Source organism: Aulostomus chinensis, chromosome 14 (genome assembly GCF_037954235.1).
Source record: "Aulostomus chinensis isolate RoL2024-O1b breed Wild chromosome 14, RoL_Achi_v1.0, whole genome shotgun sequence".
In the NCBI taxonomy this organism is placed as follows: Eukaryota; Metazoa; Chordata; class Actinopteri; order Syngnathiformes; family Aulostomidae; genus Aulostomus; species Aulostomus chinensis.
In genome coordinates, this window is record NC_141333.1 from 8,641,254 (window position 1) to 8,660,546 (window position 19,293).

General features: G+C 39.8%; 3 protein-coding genes across 4 annotated transcripts in view; all 3 read left to right on the plus strand.

Moving 5' to 3' along the window:
* Positions 1 to 701: 701 nt before the first annotated feature.
* mpv17l2 (MPV17 mitochondrial inner membrane protein like 2) lies at positions 702 to 5,757 on the plus strand. The gene is made up of 5 exons (XM_086224024.1): positions 702 to 1,232; positions 2,282 to 2,443; positions 2,772 to 2,848; positions 4,006 to 4,134; positions 4,323 to 5,757. The coding sequence occupies exons 1-5, from the start codon at positions 1,043 to 1,045 to the stop codon at positions 4,419 to 4,421; spliced, it is 657 nt and encodes a 218-aa protein (XP_086080150.1). The 5' UTR covers positions 702 to 1,042; the 3' UTR covers positions 4,422 to 5,757.
* A 436-nt stretch (positions 5,758 to 6,193) lies between these two features.
* Positions 6,194 to 11,650, plus strand: cist1 (colon, intestine and stomach enriched 1). The gene is made up of 4 exons (XM_086224318.1): positions 6,194 to 6,285; positions 6,671 to 7,021; positions 7,634 to 7,797; positions 10,682 to 11,650. The coding sequence occupies exons 1-4, from the start codon at positions 6,225 to 6,227 to the stop codon at positions 10,724 to 10,726; spliced, it is 621 nt and encodes a 206-aa protein (XP_086080444.1). The 5' UTR covers positions 6,194 to 6,224; the 3' UTR covers positions 10,727 to 11,650.
* Positions 11,651 to 12,936: 1,286 nt separating this feature from the next.
* The window catches only part of pde4cb (phosphodiesterase 4C, cAMP-specific b), an 82,090-nt gene continuing 75,733 nt past the window's right edge, over positions 12,937 to 19,293 (plus strand). For both annotated transcript variants that reach the window (XM_086225453.1, XM_086225455.1), the window contains exons 1-2: positions 12,937 to 13,138; positions 18,665 to 18,712. In XM_086225453.1, coding sequence (XP_086081579.1) covers positions 18,698 to 18,712 — 15 coding nt within the window. In that variant the 5' untranslated portion in view covers positions 12,937 to 13,138; positions 18,665 to 18,697. The remainder of the gene's footprint in view (positions 13,139 to 18,664; positions 18,713 to 19,293) is intronic.

Here is a 19,293-nt window from a genome sequence, read left to right on the forward strand (position 1 = left end):
TTTTTTTTAGTATCTTCTCCTTACATGATAACCCCTCATTCTTAAACAAATACATTTAAGACCCAGGAGGAAATGAACATTCTGCCCCAGTACATTTGCCTTAAACTGGACAAGATTGGACTATTACATTTGTTTATCATAATCTCATATGATATTATGCTGTATGTATAAAATATATTTCACAGACTTTGGCCTTTTACTTAATTTCATTGCTGTGTATGTACTTTGCTTATTTCTGTATGATGTGTGCATTGCTTGTTTTTGACATGGTGCCCAAATTTGGCCACTCACTCACGTCTGAGGGATGTTAAGGGATGTGATGTTCCGCCTGTAGGTCTCGTGGTGATTGGATGACATACTGAGATGCCACAGCACACAACTGTTACAACTTGACTCAAATACTATGGTGCATTTTGTCGTGCATAAAGAATCAAAGAATGACCCTCTGCTGGAGTTTAATTTGACAGGCTGTGTGGTTCAGCTTCATCATTAAAGGAGTTAAATTACTATTCAACTATGAACAACTTCTTATTTTGATACTTCAAATACAATTTACGTTTTCAAGCAAGAAACGATTCTATGGTAATACTTTAAATCTATTTTAACACTTTAAATTTAGTTCTTCATGGTTGAAGATGCTAGTTCCCTCCAAGCCAGCAGGTGGCGCTCATATTAATCTACTTCCCTGCTTCTTCTCTTAGCCTGTGTTACATGAGGAGTTCATGGGACCAGACAAGGACACACAAAATACGTGTCAGTTTGAATAATTTATCATCAATACAGAATTTCTTCAATTTTAAGTCAATATACCCTTTTCATCGCCTGTGTTTCTTCATCGAAAGCTTTTGTCTCCGTCTGCAAACTCAAGGAAACCTGGTTGTTATTACTGGCTGTGAATGAATGACTGGCTAACTTAGCTAACATTTAGCAACACCCGGTCAGTGAATTACAGTAATAATATCGACCATTTAAAGTCTGTCGAGGCTTTTTCTACCAGAGGATCTTCCTCAGATGACAGTTCTCTCTCTACGGTCCGAAAGACATGCTCCCCCGGGCGGGTAAAGATTTTCTGGTCCGCATACGGTTCCCCTGGAAGCAACTCTTTCAGGGCCGATACCTGCTACTCACGAACACCTTGAGCGGTGGAGGCATGCTGGCGTTGGGAGACTTCCTGCAGCAGAGCCGGGAGAACCACAACGACCCGGGCAGAATTCGGGACTGGAACAGGACAGGTGAGAGGGACGAATGGGGCCGGGATAGCATTTGTTTCAGCGTGGGAAAAGTATCATAAACCCTAGAAGTGTAGGTGCACGTTCGAGACTCAATTAAATTTAGCAAGAGGACTGATAAACCATGGGCTTAATCTGATATGATGTGAAATGTTACTGATATTGATCCTCATGTAAATTACACTTTGTAAAAAAGTCTTCTTAAAATGACTTGTGCTCGACTTCGATGAACTATATAACAAAACTCAATATATGTTTAATATCGGGTGGTCACTTTCAGATTTTAAAATAAAATAAATACTCGTGCCTGAGATCGTACGACAAGGAGCTGTTCAGGTACGGATGCACGATATTGGATTGGTTTTTGTTTGTTTTTTTGCTGATATTCACAGCTGATTTGGTCAAAACATTTAGAAAAGCCAATACATCATATATTTATCTCATTGTTCCTTAATCATCAACAACAGATGATTTTCAAAGTAGAGGTTTGGGCAAAGTTGTACTGTTACCGATGCGCTGTATACAAGCGCTGTAGACTAATATCTGCCAATTTTTTTACCTTATGACATGTCCGGTGTATTTAGTTGCTCTTGCACCACTCACAAAAGTCCAATGTTGTAATGTAGCAGTGTCAGGACCTCGGTTGTATACCAACATTGCAAACTGGTTTCCTTGTGAACAAATCCAATCGAGATTTTTGCCAATTGTTATCACAAGCCCATGCAGTGTTATGAAGTGGATCCTGGATTAGTTGTGAAGATGATGGTGGTTCTGACACAGTTTCAATGTTGTGGTCCCTTCTGGCGTCTACCAGGGTCACGACATCTGAGGTTGTTGTTGTTCAGGGTCTTTAAACCCAGACTGTATAAACGGTCATTTAAATAGAGAAAAACCTCTACAACAATATATTTTAAGTTAATTTTCCTATTGAACCTTCAAAATGCTTTTGGTTTAATGTTGGAGACCAGTTGTGCCATGTTTTTTTTTGTTTTTTTTTAATTAACCGCATTCCCAATTGGAATTCTGTTTTTGTTGTTTCTCTCCTCCTGAAGGTCGTATGTTTGTGGTGGGCTGCTCCATGGGCCCAGTTCTGCACTACTGGTACAGCTGGCTGGACCGAGCATTTGTGGGAAACGCTCTAAAAACGGTGGGCAAGAAGGTTCTGGTGGACCAGTTAATCGCCTCACCAGCACTCGGAATGTGGTATTTCTTGGGTAAGAAGGATTACTGAGTTCATCAGCTGCCCTGATCACACACATACACACACCAGCGTTTCTAGGGGGTGGCACATTTGCCGCTGGGACATACTCACACTCCGAGGCAAAGGTTGGACTTGAAAGACATGGCCGAGAGAAGACAAAAGCCAGAGTATGTAAACATCAAAGGTCGTCTTTGATAAATCGTTTTCAGTTTGATATTTTGTTCATGGCCACCATGTTTTATTAGCATGGCACGCCTCTGCCAGCCTCTGATCTTATCTGACGTTGTCCTGATGGAGCGTGGCATTGACGCATGTATGACTGACGACCGGGTTTATTGCAGGTATGGGTGTCATGGAGGGACACACTTTATCTGACGGATGGGAGGAGTTTAAAGACAAGTTTTGGGAGTTCTATAAGGTAAGTGCACACAACAGTGTCGGACTAATGAATGCAGGTGTGATAAATTGATCTCTTTTTTTTTTTTTGCATGATTCTCTGGTATGTTAGAACAACTCTAGAATGTAATGGTCTCTTTTCATTTGTTCTTGAAAACCAAAACACGTCAAACCATTCTCCATCACACTTCTGCTGCCCTGCTATCCAGTTAATCTCGTGATTGATCATGTGACCAAAACATCAACGTGATAAATGCCTTCTTCGTGAGCTACCAAATTGCTGCTATTATGAGACATTCCTGATCAATCCTGATTAGCTGCTAATGCCTCTGCAGCTTGTCGGCGGGCCTCCTCTTTGACAAAATTTGAATAAGATGCCCAGCCTCTTCACATTATTAGAGTTTTGGTTCTGGATGCTTCTGTGTTATCAGTATTGTGTTATTTGTTTAGATTATTTAGCCAAGCTAGTTGAGTATTGCTGTTTTACCTAAGTTTGAAGTACACCAAATATATGAAAACATTCTGTTGTGAGTCTTTTATCAGTCTGAGTTTTGGAAAGTTGGACCAAACTAAAAGATGTTTTCTGAAGTCTGTAGATATGCTGGAATATCTCTGCAGCACCCATTTCACCTTTACCAATACTTTGAATATAGCACTACTGAGCCATAATGCTATTTCAGTACAGTTTAGATATATGAGTCAGCCCAAAGTGCCGTGCTGGCTTTAGAATCAAAGCACCACTGTTGACTTCGTCTCCCTGTGTTTTGTAAGCCTGAAGTGCGGGCAGTTGTGTACATGTCGAGCAGAGTCATTGTCGTTTCTGCTTGAGTCGCTCTCCTCCTTTTGTCCTGAATGGCTGATTCTCTGACATGTGATCCGTGCTAACTCTGAATGACTTCTGAGACGTGTTTCTGTTCAGGAGAATAGTTTCTCTGAAGAAAACCAGTGGTGGTTTCCTCATTTGTTGCTCTTATATATCAAGACAGAAATCTTGGTTGCAGTCCATCTGGAAGTGAGTGATGGAGCGAATGCAGCTCCCCTCATCACGCTGAATGTTTACCAGCGTTTGGCTCGTAGCCCGTTATAGCAGCAGACCTCCCTCCTCATGCTTAAACCGTGTTTGCTCTGGGTAATCAGCCGAGGTTTGTTTATGCTAATCTGTGTTGTTCTTGCTGGCAGGCCGACTGGTGTGTTTGGCCCACAGCTCAGATGATCAACTTCTACTTCCTCTCACCCAAATTCCGCGTCTTGTACGTCAACACTGTCACCTTAGGGTGGGACACCTACCTCTCCTACCTCAAACACAGAGTAAGTAGCAATGCAGGAGGTAAAATTCATTATCATATATAACTTGGAAAACAGGATCTGCCTGCTTTTGTACTGAATGCAAAAAGTACAACATCTTTTGAAATGTTTTACACACTCCCTTTGTGTCTGCTTGCTTTGTAGTACAAAGGGTGAAGTGGTATTGATGTGTGTATCGATTGTGTTGACAGGATGACAGCAAGCAGTCTGGCCTCTTTTCAGACAGCAGCACGGCAGACAAGCAGCAGGAAGCTCTGCCTCAATCCAAACCTGTGGAGGAGAAAGCTTAGAAACCGGAGGGAACATGACATTCTCGAACATCTCACTGGATGGGTCTCGGACGAACTGCTCCCCCCTCGAGTATTAAACCTGCTGCGTGTTTAAACTCGAAGTTGTGGATGTTTTAAGTAGAAGTGCTGGAACACTCTCCTCATCATGAAGTTTTAATGTGTCCTTGTTTGGCTCTTTATTTATGTGTGAGGGATGCTTGTGTTTGCAGGAGCCTTCAGGGAGAAAAGGCTGTTTCACTGCCTCTCATGCTGATAACTGTGAAGGTTGTTGTTTGTTTGAATCTCAAGCAAAGCACAGCTGTGTTAGTCTCTACTTTCCAGTGGTTGACACTGGTTTGCAGTTGTAGTTGACAGTTGAAAATTCATCATCCAAAACATTAAAGCATTTTATTTTTGTGTGGCGATTTGGACCAAAATTCTAAATGAAAAAAAAAGGGGGGGGGGGCAATATTTGTATTTTGTCCAATGGAATTTGTCAGGTTTTTTTTTTTTGTTGTTTTAAAAAAAAGAAAGTGATGCTTCACATATCAACCTTTTTTGTTTTTAACCTTCATCCGCAGGTCAACTTTGCCTTAATGTGTAGTCTAGTGCTACGCTCTGTGTTAATGCCAAATATTCTCAACCTTCTTCTCCTTCAACATTAAAAGCAGGTGCATGTTTGTGATTATCTGCTCACGAGAATTCATGCTGTTAAATCATTAATTATAGGGTGTGTATTTTTACGATGTCGCACTCATCTGATGGTGCAAAATTCACTTTTAGAAACTGCACTGAATTTTTTACTGTAAATATCATGATAGACTTGACTAAGTGGTGTATTCCTCCAGATAGTGTGTATACTTAATATATATGTTTAGTCATTTTTGTCTGGTTGATTAAAGCTGGGAAAAGTGGCATCAAATGGATCTGATGTTAGAAATCAATTGAATACTACATGTATGTCTAATTTTGTTGACATCTGTTTTGTTTGGTACTGTTAATGTGTTTGTTTTTTTTTATCTTGTCAGATTTACCATAAATATGAGCTACTGACTAGCTCAGTAGGTGCAATGGTGATAGAATAAGGTTCCCGGTTTGATTCCTGACCCGTGCAGAAGCTATGCCGAAGTGTCCTTGAGCCCTAATCCTGTGTGAGTGTGTGTTGTAATGTGCTTTGCACTAGATAAGCGCTATGTAAAGGCAGTACATTGACTGCATTAAGGATGTTGTGAGCATAATACATAAAAATACAAAAATTGAGAATTCTACATGCTGATGAATTGTATTTTGTTTATCTTACAATCAGTATTGCCAGAAAAGGATATTAAATTTGTCAAATGTAATAAAAATCAAGTTTCCAAGTATGTGGTGGTATTTTTTTCAGTACCTAAATCTATATTCTCCAAAGTGGATTTTTTTTTCAACATGATAAAGTGTTTCACCAAAGATTACTAAATGATGTTAAAACACACAAGACAGGGTGTATCGAGGGTAACGTGAAGCGGCTAAATACAGTACAGTCAGACAGGTGAGGACGCTCACCTGTAGAAACCAGTAGAACTCATGAATGAGTTAAAGTCAGTTGAGAATTAAAAGCTCTTGTCTAACTGAACAATAGCAGCAGGGATGGAGCTGTGAGCAAATACAGCGTGTTCAAACAGTGACTAACCAGCTGGAAGGATTTGATATCCACTGGCCCAATGCTGAACACACTCCTCCTCAACCATTCACCGCATCCTGCTCTCAAGGATGTGTTTATATGTGTGTATGTGTGTGTGTTTATGAGGGCTGACCATATGACCAACAGCCTTTTCCTTTCTCAGCATGCCTGAAGCGATGCACCTCACTGTACTGATCTTCCTGTTAGCAGTGACTGTCTGTCAGAGTAAGTCAGCTTTTTACATTTTTTTGATCACTTATACTGATTCATTTAATTTAAAATTTGCCTTTAAATCTTCTGCAAACTGGAAACTTCCTCTTGTGCGGAGGGTGTTTTTACAAGTTCTCCCATTCAAGTATGAAAGTATAGAGGGCTGATACAGGGATGATAAACAGAAATGATTAAATATGTGCATGCTACCTCCATAAAATGATATACCAGTATCACTGAAATACATGCAAATCAGAAATATGTTAAAAATGTGCCTTGTACTTCATTGTGTTACAGGAATAAGTATATGTAAATTGAAAACAATATTTTACAAAATATTTTAAACAGCAGGCCTTGAAACTATTTGCAGTGATTTTTTTTCCCCCCTGTTCCTTTGCAGGCATTCCTCATTCTTCTACGTCTAAACAAGCAACCATGACACCAGCAAGAACTACACTCCGCACCACCAGCTTTCACAAGACAACGATACAGGATATCAGTCCGTCAAGTGTTAAAACCACCAACATCACACGTCAGCAAAAAACAGAGAGAGCTACTCCTGCAGGGACATCGTCATTGAGACCACCGCCCGCCACCCCCTCACAGACACCCAACGGGACAGAGGAGGTGACTCATCCCACCCCTCCTGCTCGGAGTACAACCACCAACCAGACGGTCACACTGGGATCAACGGTCCCAGCAGCCTCGCCCAATGACACTGCAACACCCAGCGTAAACACAACAAGCCCAGGTCAGACAGCTGCTAGAGGAAGGAGTTTAGATTCCAATATGTATGATGCTGCATGTATCCAGGTCATAAAGCTTTTCCACCGTCAGAATATTTAAGAGAAAGTTGGTTACCTGAGTTAACTTCAGTCAAAGACCTCTAAAAAATTCAGTACAAAAATCAAAAGCACAAGTATACCCTGAAAATCCAGTTTTCACTGAGGTAGCGCTGAAGTTACGATGGTAGCAAAGGAGCTCACAGCATCTTCTTTTGAAACTTAAGTTCATGTCTTTCATCACTTTCAATTTTTTGAGGAGAGAAAGCTGTTAATGCAGGATGTTTTCTTATGCAGGTGTATTGACGAAGCAAGTTCATTTCCTCTATTTTAAATTTAATGGGACAAAAGTAAGTAGGAATACAGACCTTTGACAACCAAAATCATAGCACTTTGAGTCCCAGCAGACATTTGTGCCAGATTTGAAGAAATTTGCCCCCAAGGTATGGTGACATATGATTTTATTGTACAGTATTTCTAAGTTACAAATGCGCTGACTTATTTGGAAAATAATATTTTTCAGGCTTAAAAATAGATTGATTTGTTTAAGAACATAATGTTTGTGTTTGTCTCATCTGCAGTTCTCACACATGATTTTAAAAAAGGGGATTTAGTTGGAAATCCCGGCCTTGTGGCAGTTCTCTGCATCTTCTGCATCATCCTCTTCCTCGTGCTGGTGGTGGCCACAGTAAAATGTATCCACTCACCGAAGTCCAACTTTGAGAGGCTTGACGATGTGCCGATGGTGAGTTAGAAACTGCCTTTATTAAAAAAAAGAAGTTATCACTGTCAATTTTTCTATTTTTGCAGTACACGCAGTTTATGTGACATGATCTGAGCGTTTCACGACGTGCACATAGTTGCTCCCCATGGTAAACAAGTATGAACACAAATAATATTATGAGACAAAGAAATGGAGCAAATTAAAGTGCACAAGAAATAAGAAGAATCTACAAATCGAGGTTTTCTGCTATGCGTGTCAAGAAATACAGAAAAAATAAGAAATATGCTGTTTCCAGATTTATTTTTCAGTCTCCTTGGGCAACAAATAAACTGTAGCTGGCCCCAAGACAGATGAACCACATTCCACATGCATCATATTATAGTACTGCAAAAGTCTGCTTCTTGTGCGTCATCAACCCCCTGCACCCAGTTACACCACCCATTCCCATGCATTCTCTGGCCTGACCTTCCAGCAGGACGTCAACTTTAGCCTGGATGGTGTAACATGACAGCAGCATTCACACCAGCAGAGGAAGACTAATAGGATGCTAGTGAACAGGAGAGCACCGCAAATATATATGACTGTAAAGTTGAATTATTCAATTTGGTATGTAGTACCCTTAAGTATCATTGTATCTATGAATATGCCATATGTAAATAGTAGTAGTTCAATTCTTATTTATTAGGCAGGTATGTGGTGGCTCACTACCTCTGCTCTCTAGACTTAAGATTAGAACTCACGCTACCACAGAATATATAACCTCTGCGCCAGCCTATAGATAATTCAGTGGGCTTTTTTCCCCCCCCAACCATTCTCACAATCAGTGTGACTCCCTGCAGTTATTTCAAAGTCAAGTGTTGTTTATCTGCCCCAGTCCCCAAGAAAGCTTTTAATCCATAGCTGCAGGGCTTGTGTGTGCTTTTATCGAGATAAAATCAGTTTGACACTCTTTTAGTAAAAAATAACCCTCTTCATAGAGCAACCTGTGTATTTTGAAGCTAAAATTTGCAAGCAGGGCAAGCAGTCCCACCACCAAGAGGACTGGTTTGTTTCAGGTGTGAGTCGACCTGTTGCAGTCTAAAATCTGGGTAAATTGTGACTTTTTCGCATAATCAAGCGTCACTTTGTCCTTTCCCTCCCTCAGCAATGACAAAAGTGGTTTTCTGTTCACTCTTTTACACAAACAGGAAATCTGCCCCGATAGTTGTGTGTGACAAAGCGTGTCATGACTAAGCGCTTTTATGAGAAATGAGAGTTTATCATGACTACGTCAGCATTTTTACTCAGAAACTCTCAGCATCCTCACATTTCATTGTCAGGCCTCTGTCATCTTAATCTTCCAGTGACGCTTGACCTGAAACATGATAGACTGTTACAACTGTCAATAAAGCTTTACTGCCGCATTGTAGCTGCTGTAAAAGGCCATCAGGGTGCACGACATATGGACATACGCTGCAGCACGTAGAGCACATGGCCGACAACATTTGCTTCAGTTTCTGCAAACTAAGCAGGTGATGAGCAGATAACACGCAGGCTTAATAAGTGACAGGACTGATAGACGGGTTCTGCATCCTCATAAGCTCCATAGGACAATGCAGAACAAAAAAAACTTGCTGGTTTTATGATGCCTTGATCCAAAATTAAGCAAATGTTATTGATTTTGTTTGTGATTAAAAAAAATGTGAAGTTTAATTTCAAGGAAGTATGAAAAGGAGGGAGAATTTGAAGTTAGTAAAGAAAAGCAGTTTTACACAAGAAAATATTCTGCATCCATGGAACGTGAACATCAATCAATCCTCAGGTCATCAATTTAATTTCCCTCAATTTAACATTTGAAAACCACTTGATTCTTATTAATTATTTTGTAAAATGATTTCAAATTAGGGTGGCACGGTGTTGCAGTGGTCAGCACTGTCGCCTCACAGCATGAAGGTTCCGGGTTCCAGCCCCGGCTCCAGCACAGGATCTTTCTGTCTCCATGTTCTCCCTGTGCCTGTGTGGGTTCTCTCTGGTACTCCAGCTTCCTCCCACAGTCCAAAGACATCAAGAGGGGACGAGGCTGATTGATACTCTAAATTGACCGTAGGTGTGACTGTGAGAGTGAATGGTTGTCAGTCTCCTATGTGTTGGCCCTGTGATGGACTGGTGACCTGTCACAGGTGAACCCTGCCTCACACCTGAAGGCTGCTGGGATAGGCTCCAGCTCCCAAGATAGACAATGGATGGGTCAAATGAATGATGGCAGACACTAAAACCTCCTGTTAATGAAATGATTAAAACCTGGGTCACGTGCTGTACATTTGACACTGCAGAATCTGATCCTATGCAGAGAATTTCTGTTGAATTCAAGGTACCACTTTTGTGGTACATTCGCTAATGATAATAGTTTCCATTTAATCCTGATGGGCCTGGTGTGGTTTAATCTATTTTTACCATCAAATTCTTAGTATTTGAAGATGGTAATCACCTATTTAGGTTTCTATTTCATGGAAATTTTTTGTATTACAATATCAAATATTAAAGCATGTATATAACCTCATTATTAGAACTTTTTACAAATTTACCATTTTTTAATCAGCATTTTTGCCAATTGGTGATCATATCATTAACTAAACATTTCTATATCATTACTGAATAGTTTGGCTTCCTTAATTCTGTGTCCTTATCATTATCTTGTCTTGTGAACAATTTAACAATCGTAGCAACGGAAATGTAACCTGGTAATTACTTCACTGATTTTACTGAACTGAGAATAAATTCTCTATCATGCGACCATGTTAATTCTGAGCTGTAAAGTATGAGCTCAGTCAGGACATGTAAAGCAATTTTGTAACCCCGAACGACCGACTGTGTTTGTGTATGTACGTCTGTTTGATTTGTGTTGTTGTTTTTTTCATCTCTCCAGGAAAGAGTGAATGAGTCGTCTCCGTTCGCACAGCACTCAAAATGACAGCGGAGTTCCTCTCTAGATGAGAAATGCAGAAATCGACACCGGCAGCGATAACAACAACAACTCTCTCCTGTTTCATCATATAACACTTCTTCTTTTTCTTCTTCTTCTTCCTTCCTGTGAATGACAGGAATATTTCTACCTCTGTCTGACCTTCGACCAGCTTTGTTGCCTGATTGAATTCGTCCCAAACTGTTGCATTAACAAAAAGCAGCATTTGTCAAATTCCCTTTTAAGCACTTTACAATTAGTAATTGCGCTCCAATGTAGGTGGCCAATGTTGATACGAATAATTTCAAATTCTTGAAAGTATGTTTACCTGGTGTAAAAAGCGTAGTGTCACCTGCATGTTCAGACATTCAGCTTTAACTAGATAAGCAAGTACATGCAAAATATTGTTTTTAAGATTAATGACCACCTTTTATGTATTCATAATGTCCTCCCCTCAGAAATAGAAGCTGGTTCAGCTGAATACAAACAGTCAACGGCGTGGAAGGAAAAAATGTTAGTTAAGAAATTAAAAATGCAAGCAAATGTTGAACCCTTGGAAATTAAAAAGCAGTACCTTTATTTTCATGTGTTGAACACAAAAAGGTTTTCATAGTGAAGAAACACTGGCGTGTAACGAATGACAATTGTACAAATTATACAAATACAAAACTGAAGTGCTTCTGTTTATGCTGTTTTGGAACGTTTAGGTTCCAATCTGTCACGCTCGCCTTTAGAGACTGCAGATATTTCATTAGCAGGTTTGAGTCTGTTGCCCTCCAAACATTTGTTCTTAAACAATTTCAATATTTTGTAAACCCCTCCATAAAAATCTATACATGTATTTTTTTTGGTTCCTCTATTGATATGATGTATTCAAAGCAGTCTGGTTCAGATGTGCAAAAATCATTTGCAGAAACAAGAAATAAACACATCTCACCACATTTGATTGACATCAGACAGATGACTTACAGGATTCACAAACAACTCTTCATTTATTTTACCTCTATCAAATGCTGGCAAGCCGAAGTGTAGATATTCATTAAGTCTAAACATCATGACACTATCAAATTAAGGGAATTTGCTGTAGTTTCATGTATTCATCTCCATTTTCTTTAATCAGTTCATCATTATTACATAACTCATCCTCCTCTGTGTGCCTCAAACACCTTCATCGGGTACAAGGACCAACGCTTTGGAACTATAATGTTTAGTTCTCGTTGTGATCGTCTTTATCGTTAGGATCGTTAGGGCAACCGTTAAAGCAGCCAGCAGTCAGGAGCCTACCCAGCGCCACCTAAAGCCACTGTTGCAAGCATCCGGGAGATTTGCCAGGTTTGTTTTCAAACCTAAAGCTAACCTAATTCCTATCTTAGTCCTGAATTGGTTAAGTTTCTCCTAGTTCAGGCAACTGGAACTTTTGGTTAAACGTCTTTTGTCACAGGCTTGTGATGTTTAGTGCACATACTGACTAGGAACTGTAGGATGGAAAATTAAGCAATCATTGGTAATATTAAGATTTCAGTGTATAAATCAATTAAGCAACAGACTGTAATGAAACATTCTAGCAGGAATTATTGTACTTTTCACTCCACTACATTTCCTGATGATTTGGATTGCTTATGAATTTAAAAAAAACAAACAAACATGATAAACAATAATGAAGGTGAACATTCTTTTATGAGAAATTAAGTTGTTGTGGCAACAGAGATGACAATGAAACAGACAAACAAGTATAAACTAGACAGGAAGCTAGACAGGAAAAAGCCCAAAATATTACATATTTAACTGAAATCAGATAAAGTAAATGCACTTTTGCAAACTGAGTTTGCTGATAGTACAGATGATACTGTAATAGTAAACATATTTATTGTTGACTGTGTCTTTCTATACACAGGCAAAAATACTCAGTGTCTGTACTTGTGTCCTTCAGAGTAACTTGAGTTAAAGTACTTTATTCTTATTATGGATTTTATTCACTCATCAAGTTGGACTTTGACCTAACAAATAGATAGATAGATAGATAGATAGATAGATAGATAGACAGACAGAAGCATTGATAAAACATAAACAAAGACAAATGAGCTCTTGTTTAAGTGTCATGATTTTTTTTTTCTCAGCGTTAGCAACTGCGTCAATGTTTGCCAGTAAAAGAGAAGAAAAGTGCCAGAGCAGCAGACCTCGTGGCCGCCTGTGTGGTACAGTTGTTTACGTCCTGTCATGTGATCCGGTTGTCGACGTCACGGTGACGGCGGAGCATGCGGCGCAACATGTCGCAGAGTTTGAAGTCTAAGGAACTAACTAACTAACTTGCAGCAATAAAAAATGAAGGCGACGGTGAGAGCCGCAGAGTTACCTGACTGACAACTTCTACAGGTCGAACGTCATTTCCTTGCAGGAATCGATCAGGAGTGGAAGCTCCGGGTGAGTGAAACTTTTATAAAGAACTTGACTCATTTTCTTCTACTGGGCTTTTCTCGATGTCCTGAATGAAACAGTCGATGTCTTAAATACGCACAGGTTTCCTCTCAGGGAGGAACTGTGCGTGGCCTGACTTGATTAAAGATACTGCATCAGTATTCACATAAGGACACGAAGCATTCCCAACGTCTCTGGTCCATACTCAGAAGTCATATTTCATCTCAGCAATACCTGCAGCAAGTTCATAGTTTAGAAGCGGTTCTTTTACAGAAGATTTTCTCTCTCTTTTTCTTTTTTCCCCCCTATCACTGTGCTGGAAGAATTTGAAGTCTTTCTATGATACTCATCGTCATGGGTTTTCCCACACTGGCTCATCTTTTCCCGTGTCCTCAGTGGTATTTCTCAGGATTCTTTATTATTGTGTTGCCATAAGCAGCAGTGGATCTGTTGAGTTGTTTGTAATTCAACTTCATGAGCAAATCAACATGGAATGTATTTCCCCAAAATATTTATCCGCACCCTCCTTCTGGCGTTATCTCCTTCCTTCCTCCATATCTGCTTCCTTTATTCTGCCCCCCTCAACCCCAACAGATGGAGAAGGTCCCTCCACATGCTTTTACTCTTATTTCTTCCCTTCTCTCCTTGTCTTCTCAGGGGACGAGGGAGAAAGATTCATCATATTTTGTTTCCTTTTCTCTGTTCCTTCCTGGTTCAGGACGGTTGCGGTTTTATCAGTTGTAGTGTCTGTCTGTTGCGCTGAACTTTTAATTTTTGTGGTTTAATGCCTTGCTCATAAGTTCACGAAAAGAGCGTATTCATTTCTCTGGGTCTGTCTGCAGATTCAAACCACCGACTGTATCTTCCTAGAAAGCAAGGGGCGAAATGTGCAGTAAAAAAGAAAAGGAAAAAGGCTCCAAAACTGGCCGATACTTCAGCATTCGAGATGCACAGATGGACGTACATCTGTGATGATGTGGGAAATGATAATTTAGCTCATAGGTGACGTCAATACTGACAGGTTTTTTTTTTTCTTTATGTTGTTTTTGTTGATCTTTATTCTCCCTTTAGTGCCTGGTTAACAAAAAACGTTTCACATCATAAACATGGACACTGCCCTCTGTGTGTGTCTTCTTATTTGCCGATAGCTGTGAGCGAGGCCAAGATTGTGGGATTCTGACCGTCATCATTCTCGTTCCACAGGATAAAGTTAATATTCATCAACTGCAGTCTCGTGTCTAAAAAACTGGCGATAACAATACAGCTAATTGGCTCTGGCAAAAGAAATAATTTGCTCATTCTGTACATAACAGATTCAATAAAAACAGACTGTGGAATGATACTTAGTGATATGAAACCTGCTCCTCCACTTCTCAAAATCAGAACCAGTTTTTGTTTGTCATCTTACAGAAATCATCAAATATTGAATCCCAAAGTTCAGTCACAGAGATGCAAAACTGATTTAGCATTAATGTGTACATGTCGTGCTAACCGTCACACACACACTTACAGTACCCTTATATAAGAGTAGCAGCAGACCCCTGGGGGCGGGGCCGTTAAGGCTGTTTGTCAGAAGTGTTGCTTTGAAATTTCCCTCTGTCATCAATTCTGGCATTACTGAGTTGTGATCGTACTGTGTGTGTCCATTAGATGGCATGATGCTGCAGCGCTGAGTCGCCTGCTCTTATCATTCATCCCCATCTGAAGCTGTTTGCCCTGCAAACACTTGCAGAGATAAAAACCTAAATCTGTTCCCCTTTGTTGTTTGTTGAGTCGGAGGGAATCTGACAGGAAATAAAAGCATTTGTCATTTCACTCTCAAAGAAATCACTCACGAGAAGAAGACGCTTTGTAAGAAAAATAGACTTTAAGTGATGGGTTACTAAATTACAAGCTGTGTTCATCTCGAGTGAAGTTTTTCACAACAGCTGCTTAATTTCTGACAAATTGCTCAATTTTTTTTAAATTTATTTTTGCTGCCAGGAGCAGAACAGCTGTCATTGCTGATGTATTTACAGAGCTTCTTCAGCTCCCAGATTGTGTGTTGCAGAAGGAGGGGCTACGCTAGAAGCACTGGAAGTTTGAGATTTCTGCTCACTATGGTACATGAAACTGATTCACACAGGAGAAATTTTGAAGTAAAAAGAACACAGATACAGGAAAAAAACACCTAGTCAGTGAGTAACGGCACTGTGTTCACCGCAGCGTTTGTTTTTCTCCCAGCTGAAAACACCACGTACGCATTTGAAAACGCGTGGCTGGGAGGCTTTGGAGGAGGCGTGTAGCATTTTTCAACTGAGACACTTGGGTTGCCATGATACGGAGTCTCGGTGGAAGTAAAAATGTCTGTACTAGGTAGAGTACTTCCTCTGCCCTTTGCTTTGGATTTGTCGGTCTGTGTGGGAAACGTCTTGGCGAGTCCAATCGTCTGGTTCAAGAGCTCCCTCTTTATTATATTGAGCAGAACAAGATCAGCGTTTTTAAATGTTTCAACCCTTGGTCACTCAGAAGAAAGCCAGATGCTCAGCTAAAGCTGCAGAATGAATCGCAAATGACAGAATGGCCTACTGGTTTTGGAATGAAAATAAAAAAAATCGACGTTGAACATGAACATTCCCTATGATAGTGCAAACGATATCACAATATCAGTCAAAAATAATCACTCTTAATATTTCAAAATCATGCAGCCCAACACTCAGGTGTTTGTCGCACTGCGCAGAAATGCGGCACTGCCATTGCAAACAATTAAAGCTTTACAGGGTTGATGGAAAAGTGTGTGTGTGTGTGTGTGTGTGTGTGTGTGTGTGTGTGTCGGTCAGGATGATAGAGGCAACAATCACATTTACCCTCAGTGGCTTTATTGTGCTTCAGTGAAACTCTTGAACATTGCTCAGACTCTTTGCTACCATATCAGCTTAGGTTATAACCAGCCTATCTGCTGTGCGTCACCATGACGACATCATCATCACAAGAAGCCCTGTGTTCCCATTGTGACCATTGACTGAAGAGTTGAAGACGAGGACATCACCTCCGTAGTAGTTAATCATTACAGGCTCTCCTGGGGTTCAGCTCACTGGGCTCAGTGAATAACTGCTTCCAGGTTAGTGCGATGGTGTAAGAGGCTGACCTTCCAAATACACCTTTTGTTAATGAGGCACTAATTACATGAGCCATTAGGACCCAAGAGCTTGCAGATTAGGCTCTTAAAGGAACCCTGCTCACAGCAGGACTCCAAGGTCCAGTCCGTTTGAGTGTGTCAGGTGCTGTGTCATGCCCATTCAACGGATTCTTTTTTAGCTTTATTTTATGCTTGAATTGCTACCAATTTTTTTCAAATGACATGTTGATCATTTTGAATTATGTACAAAATTATGCTAGACATCACAACTACAAAACTGACACACACACACACACACTCTCACTTGATAATTTCTTATTTCTTATTTTACCAAAAATGCCCCAAGCAAGTGGATTGTTTAGAGTTTTTTTTGTTTTGTTTTGTTTTTTACACCAGTAATTCTCTTCAGAGTGTTGGCACAGAAGTGAGAGGCTGCCACAGCCACGTCACAAGTTAAAGCTTCAAACATTTTAGCGTTTTTTTTTTGGTACGTTTTTTAGTTTTTTTCTTTTTCTTTTTTGATAAAGTAAATGTGCCAAAGTTATTAACCAGCCATTTTGTTTTCACTCTAATCCCTGGCTCCATGCCTGGTGTTTGTGCAAAAGTAAAATCTAAAACAGTCACAAACTTTATGAACATTAAAAATTTCCTTAGAGTTTTTTTTTTCAATTATTGGGGGACTGTGGGATTAAACTGAATTAGCTGCAGCTAGGCAGCTGACTGTGTGTTTTTTAGTTTACGTAAAAGCAAGCGCAGATTAGATCCAGTCGTTTGTCTTTTTTAATTACTTACTGTATACATGCACATATGAGACTCAGGTGGCTCAGGAAAGGCTCGAGAAAGGCTGTTTCAATGCGTCATTTGAAGAATGTTTGAAGTGTGCTCATGACGCAGTTCGTTCTGCAAGTTTACCGTTTGTGTGGAGAAGAGGCGTGTGTGCGTCTCCACCTCGAGGCCTTGTGTCTCAGTCAGACACACAGTCAGTTGTATAACTCCCAGCGCCGGAGGACAGATGATTAGAAGTGGCAATTAAAAAGAGACCAAAAAAACAAACCAAAACTCAGATATATTGTTTGTGGGCAGCGTCTGATTCACATTGAGATTCAGAAAAAAATATTTATCCCTGTGGGGGGCAATTAAGGGAGCAGAGAGCGGTGCAGTTGGTTACACAACAGCAACACAACAACGTACATAAGGTGAGGAAGTCTGTACCAGGGTTAGCAGCAGTTACATGATAGAAGTAGTAGTGCACAATAGATAAGTCGTATAATTACATTAATGAATGAGAAGTACTTTGCAAATATTGTGGTATGTACAGGATGAATGTAAATATGGCTGCAGCATATACAGGAAGTACAGGTGCACACGAGGTGTATGACAAGTAAACATGATGTTACAATCCAACCGGTTAAATCTGAATCATTGGGGTAGACTGAGGATGGCTGTGTTTAGATTCATTTTTTTTAATTTATAAAAAGAATAAAACCGTAGGAAAAAAGAAAATTTGATTGATTTGACTATTAAGTTTAAGGGGAATTTTAATAATGCATGAAGTCCACTGACGTCTGTGACTAAGAAGAAATTACTAAAAAGTAATAAAACTGACTCCTCGCTCACAAATCTCTGGTTCCGCTCCTCATGCCTTGTCGCCTCGAGCTGCTATAGGTTGGTTATTGGTATAGGGTTATCCTGTAATGTGGTGACACTGTTGCTTTGATTTCAGCATTTCTTTCTCTCTCTTTATCTATCTTTTCTTTCCTTCTTTCTTTCTGTTTCTTTCTGAAAGCTGGAGTATATTTACAATTTATGATTTATTGTTCCTCATATCAGGCATTAAAAATGTCCACTAATTGAATTTGGCTTTGATGATAAACTAGATCGTGTTGTAAATCAGTTTACTGTAGTCTGTATCTGTATAATTAAGAGGACTGGGTTTTTTTCATATTTGATTATAAGCAAATCATATACTCAAGTTATTCTCTCCTTCATGAATATGATTTGATGCTTCATTTTCTGCTCATCCAACAGCACTGAATACATGTATGCTACATGGTGCCATACAGTATATACACTATACTTGATAAAAATCCCTGTTCATACATGAATTATTACAGTGCAACTTCTTGTAGTACTTCTTGAAAAGCAGTAGTTAGATTTATAACAGAATATGTGATGTAATTGTCATTTAGTTTAGTTTTTAGTTCAAGTTTTTTTATTCTAACTTGTCAGTGAGCATTAACAGGGAAGTGTCCACTGGGATTGAACCTGTTTCCCAATCTCCCCTTAGAACCAAACCTGTTCTACTTGTGCCCTGCCCGATAATGACTTCTGACAATATACTTTTTATAATACTGGATCTTGAGAGTGATGTCATGTGATCGCTGCCTCTCATGATTGTTTTTTCTTTGTTTCAGCTGCTGTGTTACTGCAACAACTAACCAGCATCAATGTCTTGGTTTGAGGTAAATAACATTGAAACAGACACACACGCACACACACACACACACACATACACACACACAATTATTTTTAAGCCATAACAAGTCCTCACCTTAGATGTAAAAATTGATCTAATGAAGACATTCTTTTTTTGTCAACAGAAAGGGATTTGAGTCCCCACAACAATGTGATGTTGTGGGGTGATTAAAAATTTACCTCACACACACACACACACGCGCGCGCGCTCCAACACAAGCTCTTAACAGTGTGATGATGTAATCAGAGATGATAAGAGCATTTAATCAGGTTATGCTGGTCTTCTACAAACTCATGAGAGCAAACAAAGCTGCTGCCATTTTCCTAATGTGGAAAATGAATATTAATTCAACGCAGGGGTGTGAACAGCGCCCTGGATGTACCTTCTAACCGTGTGTCTGATGGTTGATTTGTGTGAGTGAGTATCACAGCAGACAACCAACTCTTATGAAGATCAAACTGTATGTATCATGATACACCAGGGTACAAAGAGTGTGATTAGCATCACTTCTGGTATAGAGCCTGTTTCCAGTCAACCGTATCTATCATCCTCTCCCTCTTACTCTGC

Coding starts and splice junctions, on each gene's coding strand:
- cist1 (XM_086224318.1), top strand. CDS start 6,225: ATGCCTGAAGCGATGCACCTCACTGTACTGATCTTCCTGTTAGCAGTG. Junction 6,286..6,670: donor AGCAGTGACTGTCTGTCAGA/GTAAGTCAGCTT, acceptor GTTCCTTTGCAG/GCATTCCTCATTCTTCTACG. Junction 7,022..7,633: donor CGTAAACACAACAAGCCCAG/GTCAGACAGCTG, acceptor TCTCATCTGCAG/TTCTCACACATGATTTTAAA.
- mpv17l2 (XM_086224024.1), top strand. CDS start 1,043: ATGCTCCCCCGGGCGGGTAAAGATTTTCTGGTCCGCATACGGTTCCCC. Junction 1,233..2,281: donor TCGGGACTGGAACAGGACAG/GTGAGAGGGACG, acceptor CTCCTCCTGAAG/GTCGTATGTTTGTGGTGGGC. Junction 4,135..4,322: donor TCTCCTACCTCAAACACAGA/GTAAGTAGCAAT, acceptor TTGTGTTGACAG/GATGACAGCAAGCAGTCTGG.